Below are 24,529 nucleotides of genomic sequence, written 5' to 3' on the forward strand. Positions count from 1 at the left end.
CCGGTGCAAGTAATTTGTGTCTCTATAGCTTCAATATAGTTGTACCATTCCTGCTAATTAGAAGTAAAGTATTAATATTTCATTTTATCAGGTTCCTTTAGAGTGAAAATGATCTCATGATACGGTGAATTTTATCTTGTAATGGGTAAAGTTAAGATGGAAAAATCAGGAAACTTTATGACCACAAAAACGGAGAATTTTACAGAACTTTCATACAACTCAGTAGCAACCACAATCTCTCACAGCTTCTTTTACTATGCATCCTGTTCACCATGTTGCCTGATTATATCGCAAGGCTGAAATTGTTCATGTATGTGTTGGTAGCTTAACCTGGGGTGTAAGACAGCCAAATCAGATACCCACTTTCATCGCAGAGTGAATTAATGCCCAAACTACTCTTTAATCAGAAAAGAAAGAGCTACAACAAGTAAAAGAAGTGCATTCAAGGTAGTCAGAGTGGCACATTCATGAGGTAAATTTACATACACTGGATCTGAGTTAAGCATATTTTGCACACTCATAGGTTATACTAAATATTGACTAGGCTCAGCCCTCAAGAACCATTAGATAATGCCCAAGTTTAATAGCAAAACAAACTGGTGAAAAGGTTTCAGGAAACAGTGTGAATGGAAACTGACTATATAGTATAAAAAGTATAGTGACTATACCAGATTCATCCTTGCTTTGAAGATCTATGATCTGCCTGTTAATGAGATGCAAATGTAAATATTAAATTATTATTTTCAGTGAGACATCTACCATTTGCCTTGGAAAGGGGTATATTAAGAGGGGTAGAGCACCAATTAGGGATGCAGATGAATGAAAAGGAGTGTAAAGTAAAATTATTTCCTCACACAGTAGGAGAAACACTCAACTGGTTTTCAGCAACTGAAGGATTTAGGTTTGAAGATAATTTTTTACTATTGGAAATATTTTGGTTAAACTATCACTAAAATATGTAATGCCAGATTCATGAATAGTTTTTTGATGTGTTAGTGAAAAAATGTGAATTTTGTGTGCTATTATGCCTTTACAAAGTGTGCTGCACATGTGAGCTATTTGCACTGGACACTTGCAACATTTGTACGCAGTGGTTGTGCAAGCGGTGTGTGGCAAAAAAAGGTTCACCTTGTATATATCTCTTTGAATAACATTTTTATAGGTCAAATCTTTAGTTACAGCTTCATACAAATGCTTGATAAGGTGAAGAAGTTACTTCTGATTCTTTATTGTGAGTGACTTCCCATATCAAATCAATTGAATCCTTTCAACCTTAGCAGGATTGTGCCCTAAAAACACAGCCGTTCACTTTCCAATTAACTACTGAGAGACTGACTCACAAAACCTGTATGCATGTTAGTAAAAACTACTTGTGTTAAAGTAGACCCCCCACTCTTTAAATTCCTGAATCACCGTGGTACCAAATGAGGAATCTTATAAACAGAGATGTGAGTTAATTATCAAGGTGAAGAGAAATCCAGCGAGGGCAGTGGTGAGTTATTGTGGTAGATTCAGGGACTTTACAACCCCAGGACATGAGGATATATGCTACCCTTACTACTAATGCATACAATGCACCCTCCTTCATTGTGAGACAGTATACACTCTATATCTCTCTTTTGGATCAACACTGTCCCAATACTAAAGTACATGCCGTCCCTGTGTCATAATATATACCGCCCTCCCTAATCACTGTGGTATATTTTGCCCCAGAAATAATTTGAATAGGCACTGTGCACCCAGCTGCCTGGCCTTACACTGTCCTATGTCAAGTGTGGTATACTGATGGCTGTTTCAGTCAGAGAAAAAGTACTGCAACTCAACAACCAGATTATATACATTGCCTGGTTTAAGTCTGCACTGTTTCTATATTCAAATATATACGGTTTCCTGTTGTGTTACATATTTCCCACCATTCGTGACTGCATGTCACCAGATGGCAAACAAATCTTTCTAGTAATTTTACAAATTGTTGTTTTCAAGAATGTTATTTATGATTTGGCACTAAATCACCCTATTGTACTTTCTTTTAACAACTTAGGGTCTGATTATGAGGTTAGTTGTTATATAACGCACCTGATAAATAACAATGCCACCTGGTAGATTATTTATCAGGTCCAATAAGTAAGACCTATAATGAGTTTGCGGGAATTAACATTGGAAATTGAACACAGCAAAATCCACATGCTACGGTAAATACCGTGTGTTTTTCTCCCCGTTGAATTTTGGCAGGTTTGAGCTGCCAAAATTTAACAAAGATTGAGCTACTAATGCATCCAGTAATTATCGGCCGCATAATTCTGACCCATGTGTAAATAGGGTTTATGAATGGGTAGGAATTAATTGATCGTCTCACACCCTAGATGAATTCTGGAAGTTGTAATCTTGCTTCTTTACAAGAAAGTCAATTGGACTGAGACTCGAAATTAATAATTTTAAAAAGTAAAGTCGAGTGTTGCATCCTGGGTCCCAGATGCCATGGTGCCCTCTGAAAACCTTACTTTATGAATGTAGGTATGCCTTCATATTTATATTGTGCAGACTTGGCTGAAGAAACACAGTGCGGGGGAAAGAGAAACATGCAGTTGGGATGAGCCTGAGGTAGGTGTTCAACACCCATGTTTGGAAGATACAATTAGTGAGGGGATCTTTGCATTTGATTGTGGAGCCTTTTAGGGATACGTTGATGTTGTGTGCTTATTAGTGGATCTTCAGTCCATGATTAGCCAATGGGTCTCTGAGTGATCCCATGTGCAGGTTGACTATCACTGAGAGAAAATGGTTCCTTTTGGGACAAGGATGGTCATGGTTGTTGGTATTAGCACTAGCCCATTTGGGCAAATTGATGTTGATTGAGGAAGGAAGGTGCAAACCAACAAAGTGTGGTCCTCATTTACCCTCGTAAATCCTCCGCTATTGACAAGATGTTGATGAGGACATCATTGTCAATGGTGTCAAAGACAGCTGGCAGATCAACTTAGGACAAGCATGTAGAGATCACTCTTCTGTGTGATCAATATCTACATGTATAATCATTCTGGATAAGACATTCTGCCCTTCGTTGCTTTTCTGGAGGTCTACACTTCAATGGCAAACAACTAGTGCCCGTAGAAATTAGAATATATGCTGAATATCCAGCTATTCCGAAGCTTACTATTTGCATTCTAATCACCTAGCCCACTGAAATAAATATTACTTGATTATCCACTGCAATATCTACTCCCCAAACCAGTTGTAAAATGTGTTAATTTAGATTTTTCTTTCCATAGAATCGAACTGAAGCACAAACATATACTGCAAAATAACATAATGGCTACTATTATACATTTGCAATGAATACAAATCAAATAAAAAAGTAAACCCTTAAAAGAGAGACATTATAGAAGCACAATTTAAGTCAACGTGATAGTTCACATAGTCATGATCCACATTTCTTACAGGCAATAAAAACAGAGCTATTGCAATTGTTTTATTAACAGTCTCCAGGTTTAAAAAATATTCAAAGGCCGATGTACCATGCACCGGCCTACCTTAGTAAATAAAGATTTAAAGAATTGTATCTTTATTGCTTTATATGATGAACATAAAAACATAATGTGTACCGATTCATTAGGCCTGCAAAGTTGACAGCTGTGCTCTGATTGGATTTTAATCCTGCTCGGACAATGACAGTCGGTGTAGACCCTCATTCAGAAAGTAAGATTTTATATCTCATATGGGGTCTCCTTGACATTATAGGAAAACATAAGGGACTTTTAGTTTTCAGTGAAACTTTTGTCAGTAATACATTACATGTAGTTCATGTTCTCATTCAGCTTCTTTGGTCCTACAAAACTTTGAAACTGAAGAATTACTTTGTGATCAAAATGCAAGCCATGCAGTAGCCATAAGGTCTTACATTTCTTTCTTATCCCAAGGGCAAATCCTATTCCGCTGTTCATAAATCCATAAGGCAATCAGCCACGAATGAATGAACGTCTCCTCTGTTTAAAGAAGTCATGAAATTTATGTTGGGTGACTTATTTAACAGTGCAAGAGAGAATAAGCCCAGCTCGAGGCACGGCATCTCAACTTTGACTGCAGAGTACACACTTACGCCTCTTTCCAACTGATGTCCTTCAAACGTTTTTAAAACCAGAAGCTCCTCTAAGACTACTCCGGGCAAGCGATTAGGGGCAATTGGACAACTTTTGCTAAGTCGGCCATTAATGAGGGATTTGTCGTGTAACCTCTAGATTGCCAATTAAATCGACACAGACCAGACATCGTAGTTGCACCCTGAAAACACTGATTGTTGGCTGTCAATCTATCAATGACAATACTCCTAGTTATTTATACCGCGTCACAGCCTATAAATGTATGTCATTCATTTACATACATGCATGACAATTTGTATTTGCACAATTGCATCACATTTGTTTTACTTACTATTATATTCTGATTATCTGTCATAGAATAGTTTTCTAAGGCTTCCAGTGGCTGCTGTAGCCTAATAGGGGTCCTGTCTAAGATGGCTAAATCATTTAGAGGTTGCTCTTAGCCTTTTGTGGGAGGTGAGGAGCATAAATGACGACGTGGAACTGGACATACCTACTTAAGGCCATCCTGTACTGCTACCTTCGCTGTTTGCTCCTCACCGCTACCAATCTTAACCTGAGTCTATGCATCCGCATGAAGAGTTCCCATCACCTTTAAGTCATCATCAGTTTACATTGTGGACTTCATAGGGTGTATAGTGAGGAAAGAGAAAGTCTTCCACGTACTTCTGTTCTTGTAAAGTCAGGACCAGCACATGGTGTCACTCACAATATTAAGTCATTTTGTAGCCAGGGGCAGTTATTGCCACAGTGGTAAATCCTGGCCCTGGTCACAGTGGCCCTCTATTCTGCAGCCACTCCCACTGTACAATCCACCCTGACAATGCATGGACTCTGGTTTGAGGCTCAATGATTTCACAGGTGTGGAAAGCAGGTTCAATGTGTCCCTCACAGTTCTGGAATTTGTTCAAGGTAGTTTTAGTAGCACAGAGAGATCTGAAAGTCACCTAATCTTATCTGAGGTTATTCTGTTGTAGGACAGGCCAAGACTATTTGCTAGGTACATGACTACGGCATCCTGAAGCAGGGATCTCACCTGTAATGCCACACTGTAGGGAGGGTTGTAGAGGCATGTGTCTCTTGCCTCCAACACTCTGTGCAATGAAAGTTGAGAAATATCCTCTATGTGAGTGTAGCGTGTAGGAAAATTGACATATTTGCCCTGATCACCCCCATTGTGATGAGGGCATAATACAAGATTATTTATGCCTGATTTTTGATGATATTTCTTTGACGATAATTTTCAAAATGCTCCGTTCGGAATGGGTGAATCTTCCTTTTCTGTTCATTAAGCACCTCCTTATATTTTCTATGGGGGTTTGGGCACTGATTCATTGTATATGGCAATGAGTAAGACCTTCACTGTTGAAACTCATCAGACAGATTAAATTAGTTATGGACTCACTGCCTTTGGAGTGCCGTCTTTTTTCTTCTTTGTTTATTCAACATTGAGGATACTTGTGTGCATATATATATATATATATATATATATATATATATATATATATATATATATATATATATATATATATATATATATATACATATATATATATATATATATATATATATATATATATACATACATTATATATATATATATATATATATATACAATACATATATACATATATGTAATATACAGTCATCAGAAAGAGTGTTTTCTGTTGTGCTAATAACTTTGTGGCCATTTGACAAATCAGCCCAAGATTTTCCAACACCCTTTTCATCCACCTCAGCTCCTTCTTGGAAAGTTTTAGGGTGATGCATCAAGAGGGGGCGCCAAGAAAAAGGGCTCCCAAAACTTTGATTTCATATGTTAATTCCCACCGCAATCTTTTATTGGAGTTACAGAAAAAATGTCTGAAAGGAATTACACCAAATTTGGCAGAATGCTAGAACTTTACTCAGAAAGTATGTGTTACATTATTTGGTGTAAATCCATTCAGCTATTTTCAAGAAAATGTGCATATAAAGAGTAGCTTATGGTGGTCATTAAGGTGATTAAAATATATATATCTGAGAGCCCATACTTGAAAAAGGGGTTTCAGTAATTTATAAGAAATTAGTCAATAACTCGCCAGAGCACTTGGGGGGATTGAGAGAGAGGTGGATAGCGAATCTGGGTGCCCTGGACAATGAGGGATGGGGGGAGGCGCTAAAGGAGCCCCGGGAGATTGCCATAAGGGCCTGCTTCAGATTGGTGCAACTTATAATACTACATCAATCATACTATTCATGTACTCTGTTGCACAGAATTGGGAGGGTGGACTCACCGCTGCGCCTGAGGGGCTGTGCTGAGGAAGTCACTTTCTTCCTCATACTACAGGGATGCCCCCGGGTGCAAAAGTACTGGTCCCAGATAACCCGGATGATGTCCCAGGTGGTGGAGTTAGAGCCCAGTGGAGGTGAAAGTGTTGCTGTTGGAAGTCCAGGGAAAGGTTCTGTGGCCATAATATCGGGGTATCTGGCTGAAACTAGCTGTTGGAATTGCAAAGCGAAACATAGCAAAAACTTGGGGCCAGCAGGAGACCACTAGATTGGCCGACTAGGAAAGGGATCTAGATTGGTGCCAAGGGGCAGAGAGAGTGATTTATAAGGGTAGGGGATGCACTAAAAAAGGGAAGAAGGTATGGGGGCGTGGATGGTACGCAGAGGCTTGGATCAGGCAGGCACATGGGGGGAATAGAGTGAAAGGGAGGGTGGTGGGGGGAAGTCCCAGGGTGCTTAAGGAACAATGTTTTGAACATACAAGGGTCACGGTTGCTGATTGGTAAGATGATTCATCTCCGTTTACTGCTATTGTAGGGTGACATTGTAAGGAATGCAGAGTACTGTGGTGCCATAACTTTGTACCTCCTTTGTTTAATAAAAAGAAGTTAAAAAAAAGATACATACATATATATATATATATATAATATATATATATATATATTAACAATGTTGCAGTCGCCATAACAGGACTCAGGTATTCAGTCCCTATGCCCTACAAATGTTTTTTAAAAGAACCTGTAGGGGTACTAACCTCGAGGGCCCAAAAACAAAAAAACTAAATTGTGCTACCTGTAATGTGGCACATCCTCAGACCCAGCTTGGACTTTCTGTAAGGTATTGTGGTACTCCAGCAGAAGCTGTTGCAGCTTGAGTGCCAGTACCACGGTACAACAACAAACAAGTAAAAATAATAAATAGAATGCTGATTGATGTTCACAGGGGGATATGCGTACATGGAAGGTTAGAGCAAAGACTGTGTGCAGCAAGGGTTTGGGCGCTCACAGGGGCTTGAACGCAGGGCCTGGCCAGAGAACAGGCTGCAAAGCTGGGTGCAGCAAGGGCTTGGCTGTCTGCTGCTGAGGTTTGGAAGCAGGGCCTAGCCGGTGGACACGCAGGGCCTGTCCGCCGGATAGGGCCTGAGGCCAACTATTCACTGTGCACTGTTGAAGGTGGTGCACAGTGTGGCGTTAGCTGTCCCTGGAGGGGGTTGGATGTAGGGCCTGGCCGTAAGTCCCGCTGAGCACAACCAAAGGCTGGCGTAAGGCCTGTGTAGCATGTTGAATTACTTCAAGTTCACTTACTATATGGGATGGTGTATCAATGAATTGATTATATCATCAGTGATGGTGCTTGATTACCCACAAGAGGTCAGCTATCTGCAACATGTTTGGTTACAGTGTGAAGTCTGTGAACATTAAGGCATTCACCACCTAAAAGGCCTTGGGAGTGGAGAGGAGTGGACACTCCATGGAGCGATTATGCACAGGGCGAAAACTCAATTACCAATGATGTCATTTGAGATCTCATCACTTATGTCATTAATGATGTCATTGAACAAGTCATAAGTGATGTGATATGTGAGTTCATACACAGGACATGGCAAGGATGCAAGTTATATTTAGCTTTGGTTCTTTGTATTTAAAATGTGATTTTTATGACTGACATTTTCACCTACCTAAAATATCACTTTAATCTTTGATTTTTTTCAGTGATTTTCTGGGGCGTTACCAAAAAAGTTAGATATCATTGCCACACCTTACTATAGTGTTACTTTAGCCTGTGTTTTTTAGTGATTTTATGTCACTTTAAGCTTTTTTTCCATATATATATATATATATATATATATATATATATATAAATAGCATTCGTTCTCACCCATCTCGACACACTGCCATATGAGAGCAAACTCTCTGAGGGACAAAAGTGTTACTCCATCATAATAGCAATAAACAGAAACAAAACTCAGCATTTGCTCTGCATGCATCAGTGGCCTTTAACAGCCATGAAGCACTGTGTTGAGGTTGCTATGCATTTTTCGAGATGGGCCAATCACGGCTGCAGAAGAGAGAGAGCCTTTGAACAACAGGTGCTCTTAACACCTGGCTTGGTAATAGATCAGTGCATTCTGGGCTCACCAGGGAGGGTTATAATTATGTCAGGGCTATCTCACTGCCTAGAACAAATATTTGATAACTGAAATAATGCGGGGTGTGAGGGGGCCTTTAGCATCAACACACTAAAAATCCAAAATTCTCTTCGTTAGTCGTAGTAGAAAAATCGATCGTTGAAGGGAATGGGACATTTGCTTTCCGGGATCATAAGCAAATATTTTGATTTAAAAGGAAATTCTGAAATGCTTGAATGTTTGATGCGAAGCATTAGGAAGTATTAGGAAAACTGTCAAAAGAAAATGCAGGGGCTATGGGAGCATAGCTTATAACCTAGGGGGAAACAAAACTGAGAGTTTGCGTCACCTTAAATTGTGGTGGAGGTGTCGCAGGTGATAAAAAAAAAAATCCTTGTGACCACTATCGGTGTAGATAAGACTGCCTGGAGGGCTTTGCGCGATGAACTCGGGGTGCCGGGATGTGTTTCACGGGCCTGACGCCGAGTCTCCCTTTCTTAGGTCCATACGTCACTCCGCCAGGCCCTCCACCGTCCGGAAAGGCGCCGCTGGGAAGCCCTCTAAGATGTTTATTTGGACCAGCGGCCGGACCTCATCATCTTACCGACCGGATGAAAGAAGGTAAATTAAAGATTTGCTGCATGTTTCAAACTGACAGATTCCCCCTTTGCCGCGAGCCGGTGTGGGATGTCGCTACAGTGTGCCGTGTGCGAGGTACTTTGCTGAGTGTCTCTGTGGAAGACGAGTGTGTGGGCTGCCTCCCTGCTCACGCACATTATTGGAAAAAGTTTGTACGAATGAAGAAGTAAAAATTGTGTGTGAGCTTTTTAAGCCGATTGCTTGTTGCATGGATCAACAATTGAAAATGTGTATGTACTGGGGCAGAAGAAAAAGGGCTTTGTTAGTTTGAAAAAATGCATACTAATGAGAGCCTCATGAATAGATCGCTAGCCTGAGCCACTAACAGCACAACTGCACATTAATCATGCTAATGAGGCCCTTTTGCCATTTCAGTGTGAGAAATAGCCTGTTAATTGCACAAAAACAGAATTAATTAATAAAGGGATCCGTCATTTTTCATTTAAGTTATGTTTTTATGTTTCTCCGCGGCTACCGTGCAAAAAATTACTCTCCCTTGTCGTGCAATGGCCTCTGCCACATCTAGTGCCTTTCACCACAGTATTTGTGAAAAAATTGTGGTGTACATAGTGTTCCCAGATCCACGCCCTGTTGTAGCGCCCAAAATACATACCACCACGCTGCTGATGTGTTCAAATTATACAAGAGATGATTTGTCTTCTACAGTAGAGATAATTCGTATTGCTGCAGTGTGTGTGTGTGTGTGTGGGTGTGCGTGTGTGTACGTGTGTTTGCGTGAGGCTACTGTGTGTTCGTGGTGTATGAGTGGACCTTCATCTGTCTAATCATAGATAATACTTATCAACACATTGTGTGTTTCAGTTGTGTTTTTGTTGTTCAAATGAACCTTCTGCTGATAAAGAACAGCTACTCATCACCACTGTGTGTGTGTTGTGTAACAGTTGTGATGTGCATGGTGATCTATTCCACCCCCTCTCGTGCTGTGCACATCATACATATCAATGAATATTTGTTTGTGAATCAGTGCATACACGAGACGTTCTTGAATCACAGATAATACAGTTCATTGAAGTATTTGTGTGACAATTGTGGTGTTGATGGTGTATATGTGACTCACCCCCATCACATATTGTATAGATCACTGTTATATTTGTGATGTGTATGGTGTACATGTGTCTCTTCCACTGTTCTTTCAGAAATAATACTTCCCACAGTTGTATGTGGGTTTTGAAAGACTGACTCTTCCCTTGGCTGGCAGTATCGATATGTGATCATTCTAAAACCATTGTCATGAAGACCCTGCTGTACTCAATAGGAGTACTCAAATACAACTGCACAGTACATCAACATCGAGGTACTCGGCCATCGAGTTCAACTCACAGATCGATACTTTTGATTGGATACTAACTCATCAACAAATAACTCATTAACTCGCCCAAAAAAGAGATGAAACTAGTTGCCACGATCATAACTACGACCAATGCAAGTAAAATAGAACCGTGGATGTATAAATAAGAAAAACTCTGTCTATTTGAGGATTAATTTTCTGAATGTTTTAAAATCCTAAAAAAGTAATTGTTAAGCACTGACACAATGTCATGATTTTGATAATTAACATTGCAGACGTCTGCTGTGATCTTTTGGGTAATTGTTCAAATCCTGGCAGAGTCATTCTGACTTTCATCCTTCCGAGGTTGGAAATTGAGTACCATGGGAAATGAAACAGCAAAGTCTGTTATTGACAGCAATTATAAATGACATAAGCTCTGGTATTAAACACTATATTAGGCACGTTCTTTTATTATCGTATTCCTGTAGAGCTAAATGTTTGCAGTGTATAAAGCATTTTTTAAGATCAACACTGCTGACATGTGTTTATGTTATTTTAAACAATTATTCAACTGTATTTCAGTGGAAACAGAATGTCATTTTCATAAATTAAAACGTCATAGCGTGTTCAGGTATATGAGTAAAATGTAATTATATTAAAAAGACGATAATTATTTTGCTTACATTTACATACATAAATATGGGTTTATTTTATTCAGTGATATTCATTCCATGGGAGCTTATTTTTCATGTTAATTTTTTCAGGAGCTGAATCAGAACATCAATGAAATTGACCTGATGATTCTGTACCTTGATGAGTCAAGTTCAGTTAAAACTCACATATCCCAAACCTGCATCCTCTCAGGAGCTACCAGTCTTGAACACTTGGAAGATTCACTTTATCGGGTAGCCTTCCTTCTGAAATTAAAAACCTATAAATCTAGAATTAGCTAAATCCCTACTAATTGTCGGTCAGTAGGGGATGCCAAGTGATTTTGGTATGTTTGGTATTACTTAATGTGGCATTGTGCAAAATAATTCAGCAGACTCATTGCATACTAATGTACTCAGCACAGTGGGGTTTATCCCCAAAAGTATTTATAAGGACAGGGAATTAGTATTTGTACTAACTGCATATAAGTAAGATCATAAACATTCGATTTCATTACCATTTTAGATGTTTGGCATAGGCACAGAAGAGTACATAAGAGAGTACTACAGGAGTACTCTTTTATGTTCTCATATACGTCTGCATGATTCCTAAAATACCCAACGTCCTTTTAGCAGAAGGACGCAATACTTTCTTTTTGTACTAATTGTAAATAAATATGACCAGAAAATTCAAATTTCCTGGCCATTGTAGATGTTTTGGGACTGTCTACAATGGCATGTGAGAGTGCATAAATAAATAGTACAGGAATACTGTTTTTCATACTCTTAAATTTCCTTGTGCATCGGTCCCATTATGTCCATATCTAAATCACTGGGATAAGAAGGTTAATGCACATGCAATATAAGTTTCGATAGTTTTCGCATACATTCCATATAGTTTTCACAGAGAAGGGTCTTAAAGAGTTTGCATAATTAAATGCCCTCATCAAATGTTTTCAGACTTGACTTTAGAAATGTCACTGTTTTTAATGACCTTTTTAAGAACAAGAGGGATTTAGAGCCTTATAGTAAAAAGCAGCATAGTTTTTCTTCACTCTATTTTGTGGAATTGGACTCGAATCTGTTAAAAGTATCATACCGTGATTCTTTTTCCCGCCATCCTAAAACATGGTGCAATAATCAAACAGAAACATTTATGTTTCCAAAATTTAATTAATGTAATAAAAGTGAGCATGGAAATCAAAGAATTGATTAATATCATACTGAATTATTATGTTAGCATTTAAGAAGTTCTCATTACTGGCAAAACGGTAGAAAGTAATGTTAGTATTCCCATTTTCTAAGATAAATTAAGCTGTCTGTGACCTGCACAACTTAGCTATTTTACAATCACAGAGAGGCTAGCACATCTTGTGACTGTAATCACATCAGATATCCATGGGGAGGCAAGGTAGGCAAAAAGAAGGAGAAAGGGTTCCCTAACTAAAGTTTGTGTGGTGTGGACTAGCAACCAAATCAAATATGCAGCAGATCCTGCTTCCCACAAAAAAGTAGGAGTAATCAGTATCAAAAAACAATATCAGGTATCCCCCACCTAACACTTCCTAGCGGTTGCCACTCAGAAAACATTATATTCTTTTACATATAACCCTCACCCACTCTAGTAGTGGAATGCTTCATCATCAGGTTCACCCCATCCCCTAAAAGCCAGGGTGGGCTTAACTGTGCTCCAGGGAGCACTTTGAATATTATGATGACTGGGGAAACCTAAGTGAAATAAAAATGTCTTTAGTACAAGTGCATTTTTTGTTGAATCCGTGCGTGATTTCAGCATTTCAAGGTTGAATCTCAACAGGTAGGAGAAAGCTTCTTTTAAGTTCCAATCATTAAGTATGTTTTTTAATTTTTGTTTTTTTTAATGAGTGCTTTGCATTCTTCTCTGGTTCATTTTTTTTTGTTTTGATTCTATATTAAATAACAGACATCTCAGCATTGCTTTTTACACAGCACATTTTTCATTTATTTTCTTCTGTTTACTTTGTCAGTGTGTAACATCTCCTGAGGTTAGCCAGACCTTCAGGTGGTCATTCGAGTAGGGCTTTTAGCTGTCAATCAATCAGGATTTGTAGAGGGCGGTAATCGCCCATGGGGGTATCCAGGCCTATGTCTAGGCTGATCTGTGTCTTCAGTCGAAGAGCCAGGTCTTGAGTACCCTTCTGAATTCTTGAAGAGAGGGCGATGTCCTAAGGTGGATTGGGAGGATGTTCCAGGTTTTCGCAGCGAGGTAGGAGAAGGCCAACGTCCTCTGTTGCTGCGGTGGATGCGGTGGTGTGAGTTAGGAAGAGAGAGGTGACATGCAGGAGTCTGAAGGGTAGGTGGAAGCCCAGGGGGTGGAGGAGGTACGCTGGCCCTTGGTTGTAAAGGGCCTTGTAGGCGTGCATCAAAATCTTGAACTGGCATCTTATGTGTAGGTGGAGCCAGTAGAGTTTCTTCAGGTGGGGGGTGATGTGGGTCCACCTGGAAAGGTCCAGAATGAGTCTGACTGCTGAGTTCTGGTTGCTTTGAAGTCTCTTCAGGAGGTGTGATGTGATTCTGGCATACAGGGTGTTGCCATAGTTCAGGCGGCTGGTGACGAGGACTTAAGTGACATTTCATCTGGTGGAGACAGGGAGTCATTTGAAGATCTTATGAAGCACATGGAGGATGAGGAAGCAGGCAGAGGAGACTGCGTTGATCTGGCTCTTCATGGTGAGTTTGTTGTCCAGGATAATGGCAAGGTCTGGGCATGGTCCATGGGGGGCGGGGGTCCCAGGTCAGCAGGCCACCAGGAGTCGTCCCATGGTGAGGCAGTGCTCTTGAAGATCAGAACTTTCGTTTTGTCTGTGTTGAGTCTGAGAAAGTTGTCTAGCTTCCAGTTGGCAACACTAGTCATGCAGAGGTGGAAGTTGGCCTTCATGGTGGAGGCCAACTCATGGAACAGTCCAGCCCGAACTGCCAAGCCAGGTCCTCACTGGACACGAAACAAGCATCCTGGGACCGGTTTCAGGGTTTCACCCTTCATCAGTCAGGCTAACTTGAATCCAGTGGCACAGTGAGCAAGGGACCCACTTCTGGGCATACCCTTCCCACTTAGGGCAACTTTAGCAACACAAAAGGATGAAGGACGGAGTGCTGAACAATGCAAACACTCACCCCCAGTCACAGATCTGGGTTTAATCCATTGTTCTTTTGCTCACCATGCCACCCCAGTTTGGACCCAGCCATATGCAAATCAGTCTTGACGCTGTTCCTCATGGGAACAGTCCAGCCCGAACTGCAAAGCCATGTCCTCACTGGACCGGAAACAAGCATCCTGGTGGAGGGGCCTTCATATAGTGAGAGGATAAGCTGGGTGTCATCCGCGTAGCGATGATGTTCAGTCCATGGTTTCTAACGATGTTCGCCAGTGGGGTGAAAAGGGTGGGGCTGAGGGATTAGCCTTGAGGGACGGCACAGATAATGGTCTTGGGATCTGAGATGAGAAGAGGGAAGTGGACTCTGATTCCTTCCAGAGAGGAAGAATTTGATCAATTAATTGTCTTGGATGCCAATCTGATGAAGCCTCTTTATCAGGGTGTGGTGGGAGACAGTGTTGAATGCCACTGAGAGGTCAAGGAGGATCAAGGCGGCCGATTCTCCTCAGTCCAGGAGGATTCTGATGTTGTCCATGGTAGCAATCAGGGCAGTTTCGGTACTGTGGTTGGAGCGGAATCTGGTTTGGGATGCATCCAGAAGACTGTTGTTCTCTAGGTATTCCGGGAGTTGCTGGTTGATGGCTTTTTCAAGGACTTTTGTAGCAAAGGGAAGTAGGGATATTGGTCGGCAGTTTTTGAGCTTGTTGGGGTCAGCAGAATGTTTTTTGAGGAGAGGTTTGATCTCTGCAGGTTTCCAGTTATCTGCGTAGGTGGCTGATGTTCAAACTCCTTACATACCTCATCTCTCTTTGACTAATCACAGTATCTCTTAAAGCAGATAGACACATGAATGATAACCACCTGTTATAGGTCCCTTTCAGTGGTGGCAGGCACCACCCAACACCTCTCAAAAGAACCAACAAGCTGAAATTGAAAGTGTCAGATCCAGAAAATAAATGTGTCTGCCAAACATGATGTTATCGTGTGTTCTTGAAGGGTCTGAAAGAAGCAATTTTAAATCTGTGTAGGACATCTTCACAGGAAAATGGTATAATGGAGCTCACAGACTGTACATTCTGTGATGTACTCCCAAAACTCACTGGATCACCTATGATCAGAATTCCCAATCAACTAAGCGAGACCAGTGCTGTAATTTGAATGTACAGAAAAAAAATCACATTTTATCTCCCTGGGATGTTTTCTCTAGGTCTTCAGCTACATGGTACTATAGACTAACAATAAATATTTCATTTTAGAGATCTGGTGATGCTAGCTAGTTGAAGATGCTGTGGTTCTGAGCAGTGGAAAGGAAGATCAATCAAATCACAGAGTGGAGAGACATCACATACAGTGGTAAATGCCTAAAGTTGGCAAGAACCTCAAATGAATACCTTGCACCAATTGAAATGCTCCCTACGAATCTTAAGAAGCCATCAACCTCTGACGTGACCCAGCTAGGAAGATAAACACATGGAGTCTAGCTCTGTTACACAAATGCTGGCATAGGTTTTTCCTGTGCCACAGGAGGGACCAATGGTTAGACCAGGAATGAAAAACAGCATAGTCCCTTGTGAGAGCCAAAGCTCTGGCTGCCATCGATGGTGCCACACTCATTTGTGATCAGTGCTTCAGCGAGGGTCCCTTAGAACAGATGAAGGCCTCTTGCCAGGGAGACACTCAGCAAGTCTTGTACACAGTTGCAAATAAGAATTTCTTTACAGCCCTTTGCCCAGGAAAGCTATACAAACATTGGCCAAGCTCTAGATAGCACCACTGAGTCCACTATCCTAAATGTAGCCCTTGCCTGCATCAGTCATATCAAGGTTTGACAGTTCACCTATTTTATTGATGGCAGGTTACAAAAACATAAAATGACTTCCTGCTTACGATGCAATACACATTATACTTTTGGCATAGTCCGTTTAATTGTCTCATTTTTGTCAATAGATCACAGTGGGGACATTTTAAGATGTTTTCAATTTGCTATTCATTTTTTGTCTGATTCAATTGAATGATTTTAATGTCCTGGTGCCATTAAAAAAGTGATCACGCTGCGGTGTTTTATAGTCACCATCTGACATGAGTCATGCCGTTTTGCTGAGGAATATTCTGGAATGCTTTAACTACTACCACAGAGTCTCATTCATGTGGGACACATTCACTCATTAACAGTGCCTTCTGATAGTTTCATACATGTAGGTACATAACAATGTGACTAATATAGTAATTACCACATTTATTATGCTGAACCTACGGAACTGATGCAGGGCCCTGCAGCCCCTGCAACAAAGAATCTCTCAATCCCCTACAGTGTTCCCAACACTTCAGGGAGTTCCATATTCACCTGAAAGCCCTTGAATATATGTAAAATGTAGGAGAATCAGAGGCATTCTGTTAGGGAACTGTTCATTTCGCTTTACGTTGCTATATTTACCGCATGCAGTAATTATTGCAACTCACTTAATTTTCACCTGACAAATTTTAGCAGGTGAAACTTGCCAACATTTATTGGGAGAAATGTGCACACTAGAGGTATGCACAGGGGCGGCTCCTCGCGCTAAGGCGGAGGAGCCTGGCCCCATTGGATTGTGGGGAAAGGAAAAATAAAATGATAATAACTTGATGTTATTATCATTATATTTTTCCTGGGAGTAAGGGGTGGGGCGGGACGGGGTTGGAGGGAGGGGGCCAGACGTGGGCCGACCAAACAGACATGCACACTTTGCATGTTCTCTACCTGACTGTATTGCACAGCCTAGTGGAAAACATGCCCAGGCTTCCACTCCCAGTCTGAGCGGCGAAGCAGGCCACTCAGACCAATCACTAAGCTGCTGTCAGCAGCATCGTGATTGGCTGAGAGCCTGTGTGAGCCGTGGAGAGGAAAAGGACGAGGATGGATGGGAGACAAACGCATCTCCCCCAAGGTAAGCTGCTGGGTTCAAGGTCTTTAGAGTCTTTTCTGTCCCTGTGACCCAGATCATGAGGCCCGACAACTAGCCTTGGAGTCCCTCTGCTGGTCCTGGGTTCAAGACGCAGGTTCAGTCCTTTCCACTCAGGCAGCAGGGCAAAGAGTTGCAGTTCTTCTGGCAGAGCAGCACATCAGTATTTCCTAGTCTTCCACAGGTCTAGAGGTGAACTAAAAAGTTGAGTCTGACGGTCCATTATTTATACCTGATGCCCACTTTTAAGTCGGAGAAGAGGTGCCTCTCTGCCCTGGCCCCAGCTTGTCTGGGGTCACAATCGTCTTTTGTCAATCCCTTTGTGAGTGCTCAGGCAGAGTGTTTGTTATGTGCAAGTGTGGTAGGTAACAGCTCCTCCCCCTCGTCACGTCTGAGCTGGCCCATCCTGCCAACATCTAGTCTCCTTTGTCTCACTGTTTGGGAGCAGTACATAGACCAACTGCCAGCTACAAATAGGGGTATATTTACAAATCCAGTGCGCCGCCGGTGTGTCACTTTTATTGACACACCGGTGGCGCATAGTGCAGGCCCAAATCTACAAGGCCATGTAACCCCACTTTGCGTGGCTTTTCATGGCCTTGTAGCTATGGTGTAAGGCAAGGCGCGGCAAGTCGCTGTGTTGCTTTACACTGCATCATGGGCTTTGACACATTCCCAGATTTACCACAATCTCTAAACCTGGGAATGCGTCAAAACTATGTACCTCCCCAGGGCAGGTGCAACGAGGAGAAATATTGTTGTTTCCTCTTTCCATGTGTGCTTCATTCTGCAGTACACATAGAAAGAGGAAACTGCCTCTCTGGATTGTTTTTGTGCAGGAAGGTGTCGCTTCCTGCACAAAAACAATCGGCTTGGCTCTAGGCAGCAATTTGTGCACAAGCACAGGGAGAAAGACAGAAATGCACTGTATCATGTAAATACAGTGCATTTTTTGCCCATTCCCTGTGGCGAGAGCAGCTCAGCAAAGTCGCTTGCTGTGCTGCCCTGTGCCACGGGTCTTGTAAATATGCTAACAAGTCATGTGAACCAGGATGCTGGCTGCATGCACCAAGTGGTTAGGATATGAAAATAACAATTTTCTAAAAGTGGCATTTTCAGAATTGTGACTTAAAATCCGACTTTAACATTGAAGAGTGTTTTAAATTAAAATTCCAAACTTTTCATTCCTACTTACTCCCAAATGAAAGTTAACATTTTTTACATATAATAAGACAACCCAATGTTATCCTACAGGAGAGGAAGGATTTGCAGTAGAGAAAAATGGATGTAAGAGTTTTTCACTACCAGGACATGTAAAGCTTAAAGGTATATGTCCAACATTTTAAATACACTGCACCCTGCCATCTGAGCTGCTTAGGTCCTAGACAGATGTGACTTATATGTATTAAAATGGAAGGTTTACGACTGACAAAAGGTTTTGGCCAGGTCAAAATGCTAGTATAAAAATGCACACCCAGGCTACAGTGACAGGCCTGAAACACGAAAAAAGGCTACTTATGGGGTGGCATAAGTAATACTGGAGGTCCACTAGTAGTATTTCATTTTCAGTCCCTGGGCACATGAAGTACTTTTTACTAGGGTCTTAACAGTAAATTAAATGTGAGAATTGGGTGTAAGCCAATTTTACCATGTTTAAAAGAGAGAACACAAGTATTGGGCATTGCATGGGTGTTCCCACATAAATCCCATGGTTTTTTAATCATTTCCAGATTTACCAGGACTGGTAAACCTGATAATGCCCCAGAAAGAAATGCCTTCCAGGCAGAGGCATAACAGACAGAAATAACTCTACTTCTCCTCTTCTGCAGCACACATAAAAAGAGGAATATGCCTCCCAGGTTTGGGTTTGTGCCGGAAGGTGCCCCTTCCTGCACAAAAACAATCCTGCATTTAACGCAGGCACCCTTGCACAATGGTGCAAGGGTGCCTGCGTTGGCACTAGGCTAACCATTGTGCATCAGCGCAGGGGAAAGGACAGGAATGCTCTGTAGTGCCTTAAATATGGCACATTCCTGCCCCTTCCCAGTTACACAGCACAGCAAAGTGACTTGCTTTGCTGTGCCACTATTTTATACCATCTATTCCAATTGGTCGTGCTTAGGAGGCAGAATGCTTTTCCTTCTCAGCACATCTGTAGAATCTTCATAAGAGCACACGTAGCTATTGTCAAGCATCAGTACATATATTTATTCAACTCAATTCCACTACATTAAGGGTGAGGTGTTCTATGTAGATCTAGGTGGGACTTCTCAATGGCAGATTTTCAAGATCATCACCACAGCTATGAGTGTAAACCAGTTCAGCTTGTATTCATTGTAGGCAACTTTATTTTCCTTTGTAAATCATGAAACTCTGGCAAGTTTACAGACACAGAACATCTAAAAGACACAATGTCCAGCATGAGCCTAGCCCAGCTAGTCCAGGAATCTACTTACCAAGCTGGTCATTTCCTTGATGGTATTTTCTTTAGTAATTCAGCTCCCTCAGTTACTACCATACCACCTCTGACTTGGTCAGATCCCAACAGCGTCATTTTCAATCTACAACTCATGAAAATGTTATGCTCCCATTAAAAACAACTCACACACAACTAACGCAAGCATGGCACAAGTTGGAATCATTGCAGTTCAACCAGGTCCTGTTCGACACACTACCTGAAGTCTAGGAGGACTTTGATGATGCCCCCATCAGCTACACCAATTGGATGCACTCAGCAGTGGACCAATTAGCAACCCCAAAACGACTTAAATGCCACAGATATAAACCATCAGAAAAACATAGGTGGCAAAAATAACTCTGTCACAAACAAGAGCGCATGGAGTGAGAAAAATATGATCCCAGTGAGAGACAAAAATATAAACAATTTATCATGGAATACAAACATTTGATTCAGGAATCAAAATGTTCTTACTTCACTGACAAAATGACTTCTGCCAAAAATTCAACTGGAACTCTCTTTCAGATGATTAACACCCTAAACAGTGTCAATAATACCAATCTGTTGGTCAGCAATCAATCCTTCTGCAACAAACTATGAGACTTTTTTGCACAATACAGTAGCAGACGTCTACAATGAATTAGCATGAAATGAGGAAGCTAGACAAACTTCTACTGAAGATTGTACGGCACCTCTATTAACCAACACACTAAGCAAATTATCCCCTCTCACGATAGAACTGGTTAGCAGGCTACTGGACCTGGTTAAATCTGCATCTACATCTGATCCATGTCCTCCCCCAGTAACACTACTGATGGCTTCAAACTGTAGTGCCACAGTTTATGAAGATCTTTATTGAGATGTTCAGGGTGGGATATATTCCAATGGATTGGAAAACAGCATCGCTTCTACCACTACAAAAAAAGTTCCACACTCAACCCCTTGAACCCAGCAGCTATCGCCCAATATCTTGCCTCTCTTTTCCACCCAAAAAGGTGACTAAAGCAATAACATAAAACCAACCTCCTTTTTGGATAGTAACCTTCCTCTGAACCATACTCAATTTGGTTTCAGAAGCGACCATAGTACAGAATCAACCACAGAGGAAATCAGAGCTAGTATTTCTCAGGGAGGGAAAGCAACCCTGATTCTTCTTGACCTATTGGCAGCCTCGATGTGGTCAACAGTAAGGTAGTGCTAAACCATCTAAACTATATAGGAATAAAGGACACTGCATTGACAATGCTCAAGCAGAGAACAATCTGTATCACTAAATGAATTTGTTTCTACCCCCTTCTGCTTGCTGTGTGGTGTCCTGCAGGGATAATCAGTAAGCCGAACGCTCTTTAACGTGTACATGCATTACACCCCTTGCCAGCCTGATTAGATCCATTGGGTTCTCCTTGGTGTCATATGCTGATGACATGCAAATCATTGTCTCAATCTCTAGTGGTTTTCATGAAGCGGCCATTAGATTCCAAGTCTGCATGGAAGAAGTGGGGAGATGGATGAAGTAAAACTTTCTGAAACTAAATTCAGGGAAGACCGAGGTTCTCCTATTCAGTAAAGACCCCTCCTTTTGGTACCCCATCTGGTGGCCACAGAACCTGGGGTCACTTCCCATCCCTGTCAAGAAGGTCAGGAACCTGGGCATATTATTTGGCATCAGGCTGATGTTCGATGACCAGGTGAATGCGCTCACCTCGTGCACTTTTAACACTTTTAGGATAATTAAAAAATCCTTCCTTTTTTTATCCACGAACTCCAGAAGACAGTGATCGTGACTCTGGTCCTCTCAAAAGTTAATTGACTACTGCAACACAATCATAACGTGCTGCTGAACATGGTTCGAATCCTGCAGGATGTAGCAGCTCGTATCCTACTAGGGATCCAAACATTTCAGTCAGCCTCTCAGGCTTAACACAAACTTCACTGGCTGCCCATCAAGAAACAAATTGCTTTCAAAGCTCTCTGTATCCCCCATAAGGCCCTACATGTCATGGGTCCTGAATACTTGAGAAAGAGCCTTCAAGGTATACCCCTGCTGGAACCCTTCGGTCTGCTTCAGCCAAGAGTCTCAGGATTCCCTGGTTTAAACCAGCCAACTGGGTAGGCAGGAGTTTCCTTGACTGCACCACCAAGCTATTGAGCAGCCTTCCACTATATCTAACATCACAGTCCACCTGCTTAGGTTCAGGAAGGACCTAAAAACCTGGCTCTGCAAGAAATATTTTGATGACGCTGGCTTCTATAAACTCGTTGTCACATCATTGTAAGACCTGTGTTCGCCACAGCACCATGACGCTTGTGGCATTTGCTCACTTACAAAAAAAGCAGTAAATTAACAATAAACAAGAGTTAACATGTCCCCTGGAGATCTCCTCCTCCCTATACAGCACAGAACTAGCAAAGCCTGTGGTTGAAAAAGAACCCGATAGGAGTGAAACCCCTGTGGAAATTAGTGTGGAAAACCAAAGTCCTGTGTATATTCCCACATTACTCACAGAATAGCTTGCAATACTGTTATGATTTTGCATCCCATGGTGACCGTACCTTGGAGTGTTGGTAATTCAGGTGTGGAATGAGCAATGTGGTTTGCCCGCAAAGTCTTACTGGGGTGTACATGGCAGAAAATTTAAATCAAAGGCACGAATGTGACGTGCGTGGTGTTAGTTTTGCATGGGGAAAGTAATGTGGTTGTACATTCTAGTATTTCTTTTTCGAGCAGTAACAAATAATAATGCCTGTGTAAGTGTACTTGTTAACTATTTAATGACATTGTGCCATTGGGGTTATTAGCTTTGAAAAGAAAGAGGGATTCTGTCATTGCCCAGCTGGTTGCTACTGTGGAATAAACACAGTAGTAACTGCAGTAATCTGCTATATTTTCATGCTTGTGGTACATTTGTTCAATCAAAAGTAACCAATAATTGTTAAGCCAAGTCTCAAAATGGTACAGTTATTCTCTTAGACAAAATGCACACGTCAAATAAATATTCAAGGCAGTAAAGACTAGATGTGTCTGAAATTGTGTGGTTATAGCCGAACCAAACCGATACATTCTATTTAAAATGTTTCAAATTTCGTAATTTTTCATGAAACCTGTGATGTTATTTTCTAAACGTTTAGGGGAGAGAAAGTCACCAAAAACACTTTTGTAGGAGTAACCATTCAAAATGACTGATTGCGGATTTTTTTAATCAAAATATGAAACACCTTAGGTGTTTCCCCGTTTATTTTTGTGAAAAAGTGACTGTAAAGCGACCATGTTGAGGAGCGCTCTCCATCAAAGGTGAATAAATCTTGAGAAGTGTAATTGGACATAATAAATTCATAATTTTGTAATTTCGAGAAGTAGAAACAGAGTTATGCCAGCCCAATTATAATTTAGGTTGCGTCTATCTGCATGAGCGCTACTTAGTTAAAAAGTTGTAAATATGTCATTTGTGCATTTCCTTAGTTTAAATATAACTTTTGAAGTTCGAATATCGACTGCAGGTAAAAGATGTGAGGAATGTTTTATGTAATTGGCATGATGTCACATGACACCAGTGTACTGCCCATGTAGCTGCCATACTCCAAATGTCAGTTAAGCCTGTAGTCTTGGGCATGGATCCTTGGTGGTGACCCTCGCGGAATGCTTCTTCCAAGGCTTTCAGACTGACCAATCAATATGTCAATGTTCCCCATTCAAATCCATTGCATGTAAATGCATGCCATGCATATTCATTGTGGAGATCCTGAATGCTGACCGGAAGTGCCCTTTGAGGGTCATCGAGGAGCATCCATGGTCTTGACCACAAGAACAAAGATCAGAGTGCGAGTTGGTCACTGAGTTAAATGTTGTGGATTCCATCTGTGATGACAGTGTTGATACTGTGTGTTCATGCATTGTCTAACTATGGTGTTAATGTACTCTTACGATGTTGCTTTGCACCCAGGAAAGCATGACCTGATTAACGTCTGCCTATGTCACAATGTACAGCTCCCAAAAAGCAATAGCCGCCGGTTCCTCAGCTGGTCCCACGGCTGGAATAGAACTTACGGTATCACCCGCAACCCTACAGCCCGCGAAGCCAGCCTTGGCTACATTCGCAGGACGGGAGGTACCTTTAGACAGGCCTGGCGGTAGGCTGCCCACCTTTCAGGGATGTTTTGATTGAATTGTAAACTTACTGTAAGAATATACTGTTTTCAATCTCAGAAATATTTACCAAAAAATCAGGGACCACGACCTTCTGGACAAGAGGAAAACTGTGACGGCGCTGAAGGCAGGAGAAGACCGCGCCATACTGCTGGGCCTGGGAATGATGGTGTGCGCCATTATGATGTTCTTTCTGCTGGGAATCACGCAGCTTCGATCGTACATTCAGAGGTAATGATGTCTGTGATAATGTTTCTCTGATCTCTGCCTTCATTTACCTGTATTGATCGCCTAATGCTTTTAAGGGCTGGGTTTGACAAGTCACCTGTCTGCAAGATGTATTGCTACTAATTATTTAAAATAACATATACATAGAATGGACTTAGGCCCCACCCAGAGGAGTATTACCCACTTGCCTCATCTATTGCTATTTGGTGCCTCATTCCACCCTCCAGGAAGAGCTTCAGCTGGAATGCATGATGGACTCATTTACAATTGAAAAGACCACTTTATCATCATGTTGTTATCACATTGAATTCTTTATCTTCAAAACACATTCTATACAGAAAGCAATCACGTTTTGCAATTTTTGTCGGGTATTAGAGAGTGACTAGGGTAGACTTCAGTTTGATAAACAATGTTTGGGCATGCGACACTTGTAATCAACATTTGCAAACACGTTTGCATGCATTAAAGTAGACCCATTGTCTTAAACAATGATTGTTTCAGTTTTTGCTTATAATCCAGAAGTGACACTGCCCGCTGTTCTCCATTGGAA

General features: G+C 41.4%; 1 protein-coding gene across 5 annotated transcripts in view; it reads left to right on the forward strand.

The window, feature by feature from the left end:
* The window catches only part of KCNMB2 (potassium calcium-activated channel subfamily M regulatory beta subunit 2), a 471,865-nt gene that overhangs the window by 369,594 nt on the left and 77,742 nt on the right, over nt 1–24,529 (forward strand). For 3 of the 5 annotated variants that reach the window (XM_069213068.1, XM_069213067.1, XM_069213064.1), the window contains exons 2-3: nt 8,998–9,117; nt 23,812–23,982. In XM_069213068.1, the coding sequence (XP_069069169.1) occupies nt 9,062–9,117; nt 23,812–23,982 (227 nt within the window). In that variant the 5' untranslated portion in view covers nt 8,998–9,061. The remainder of the gene's footprint in view (nt 1–8,997; nt 9,118–23,811; nt 23,983–24,529) is intronic. The other 2 variants (XM_069213069.1, XM_069213066.1) reach the window with 1 other exon arrangement.

The sequence above is a fragment of the Pleurodeles waltl genome, chromosome 11 (genome assembly GCF_031143425.1).
Source record: "Pleurodeles waltl isolate 20211129_DDA chromosome 11, aPleWal1.hap1.20221129, whole genome shotgun sequence".
Classification (NCBI taxonomy): Eukaryota; Metazoa; Chordata; class Amphibia; order Caudata; family Salamandridae; genus Pleurodeles; species Pleurodeles waltl.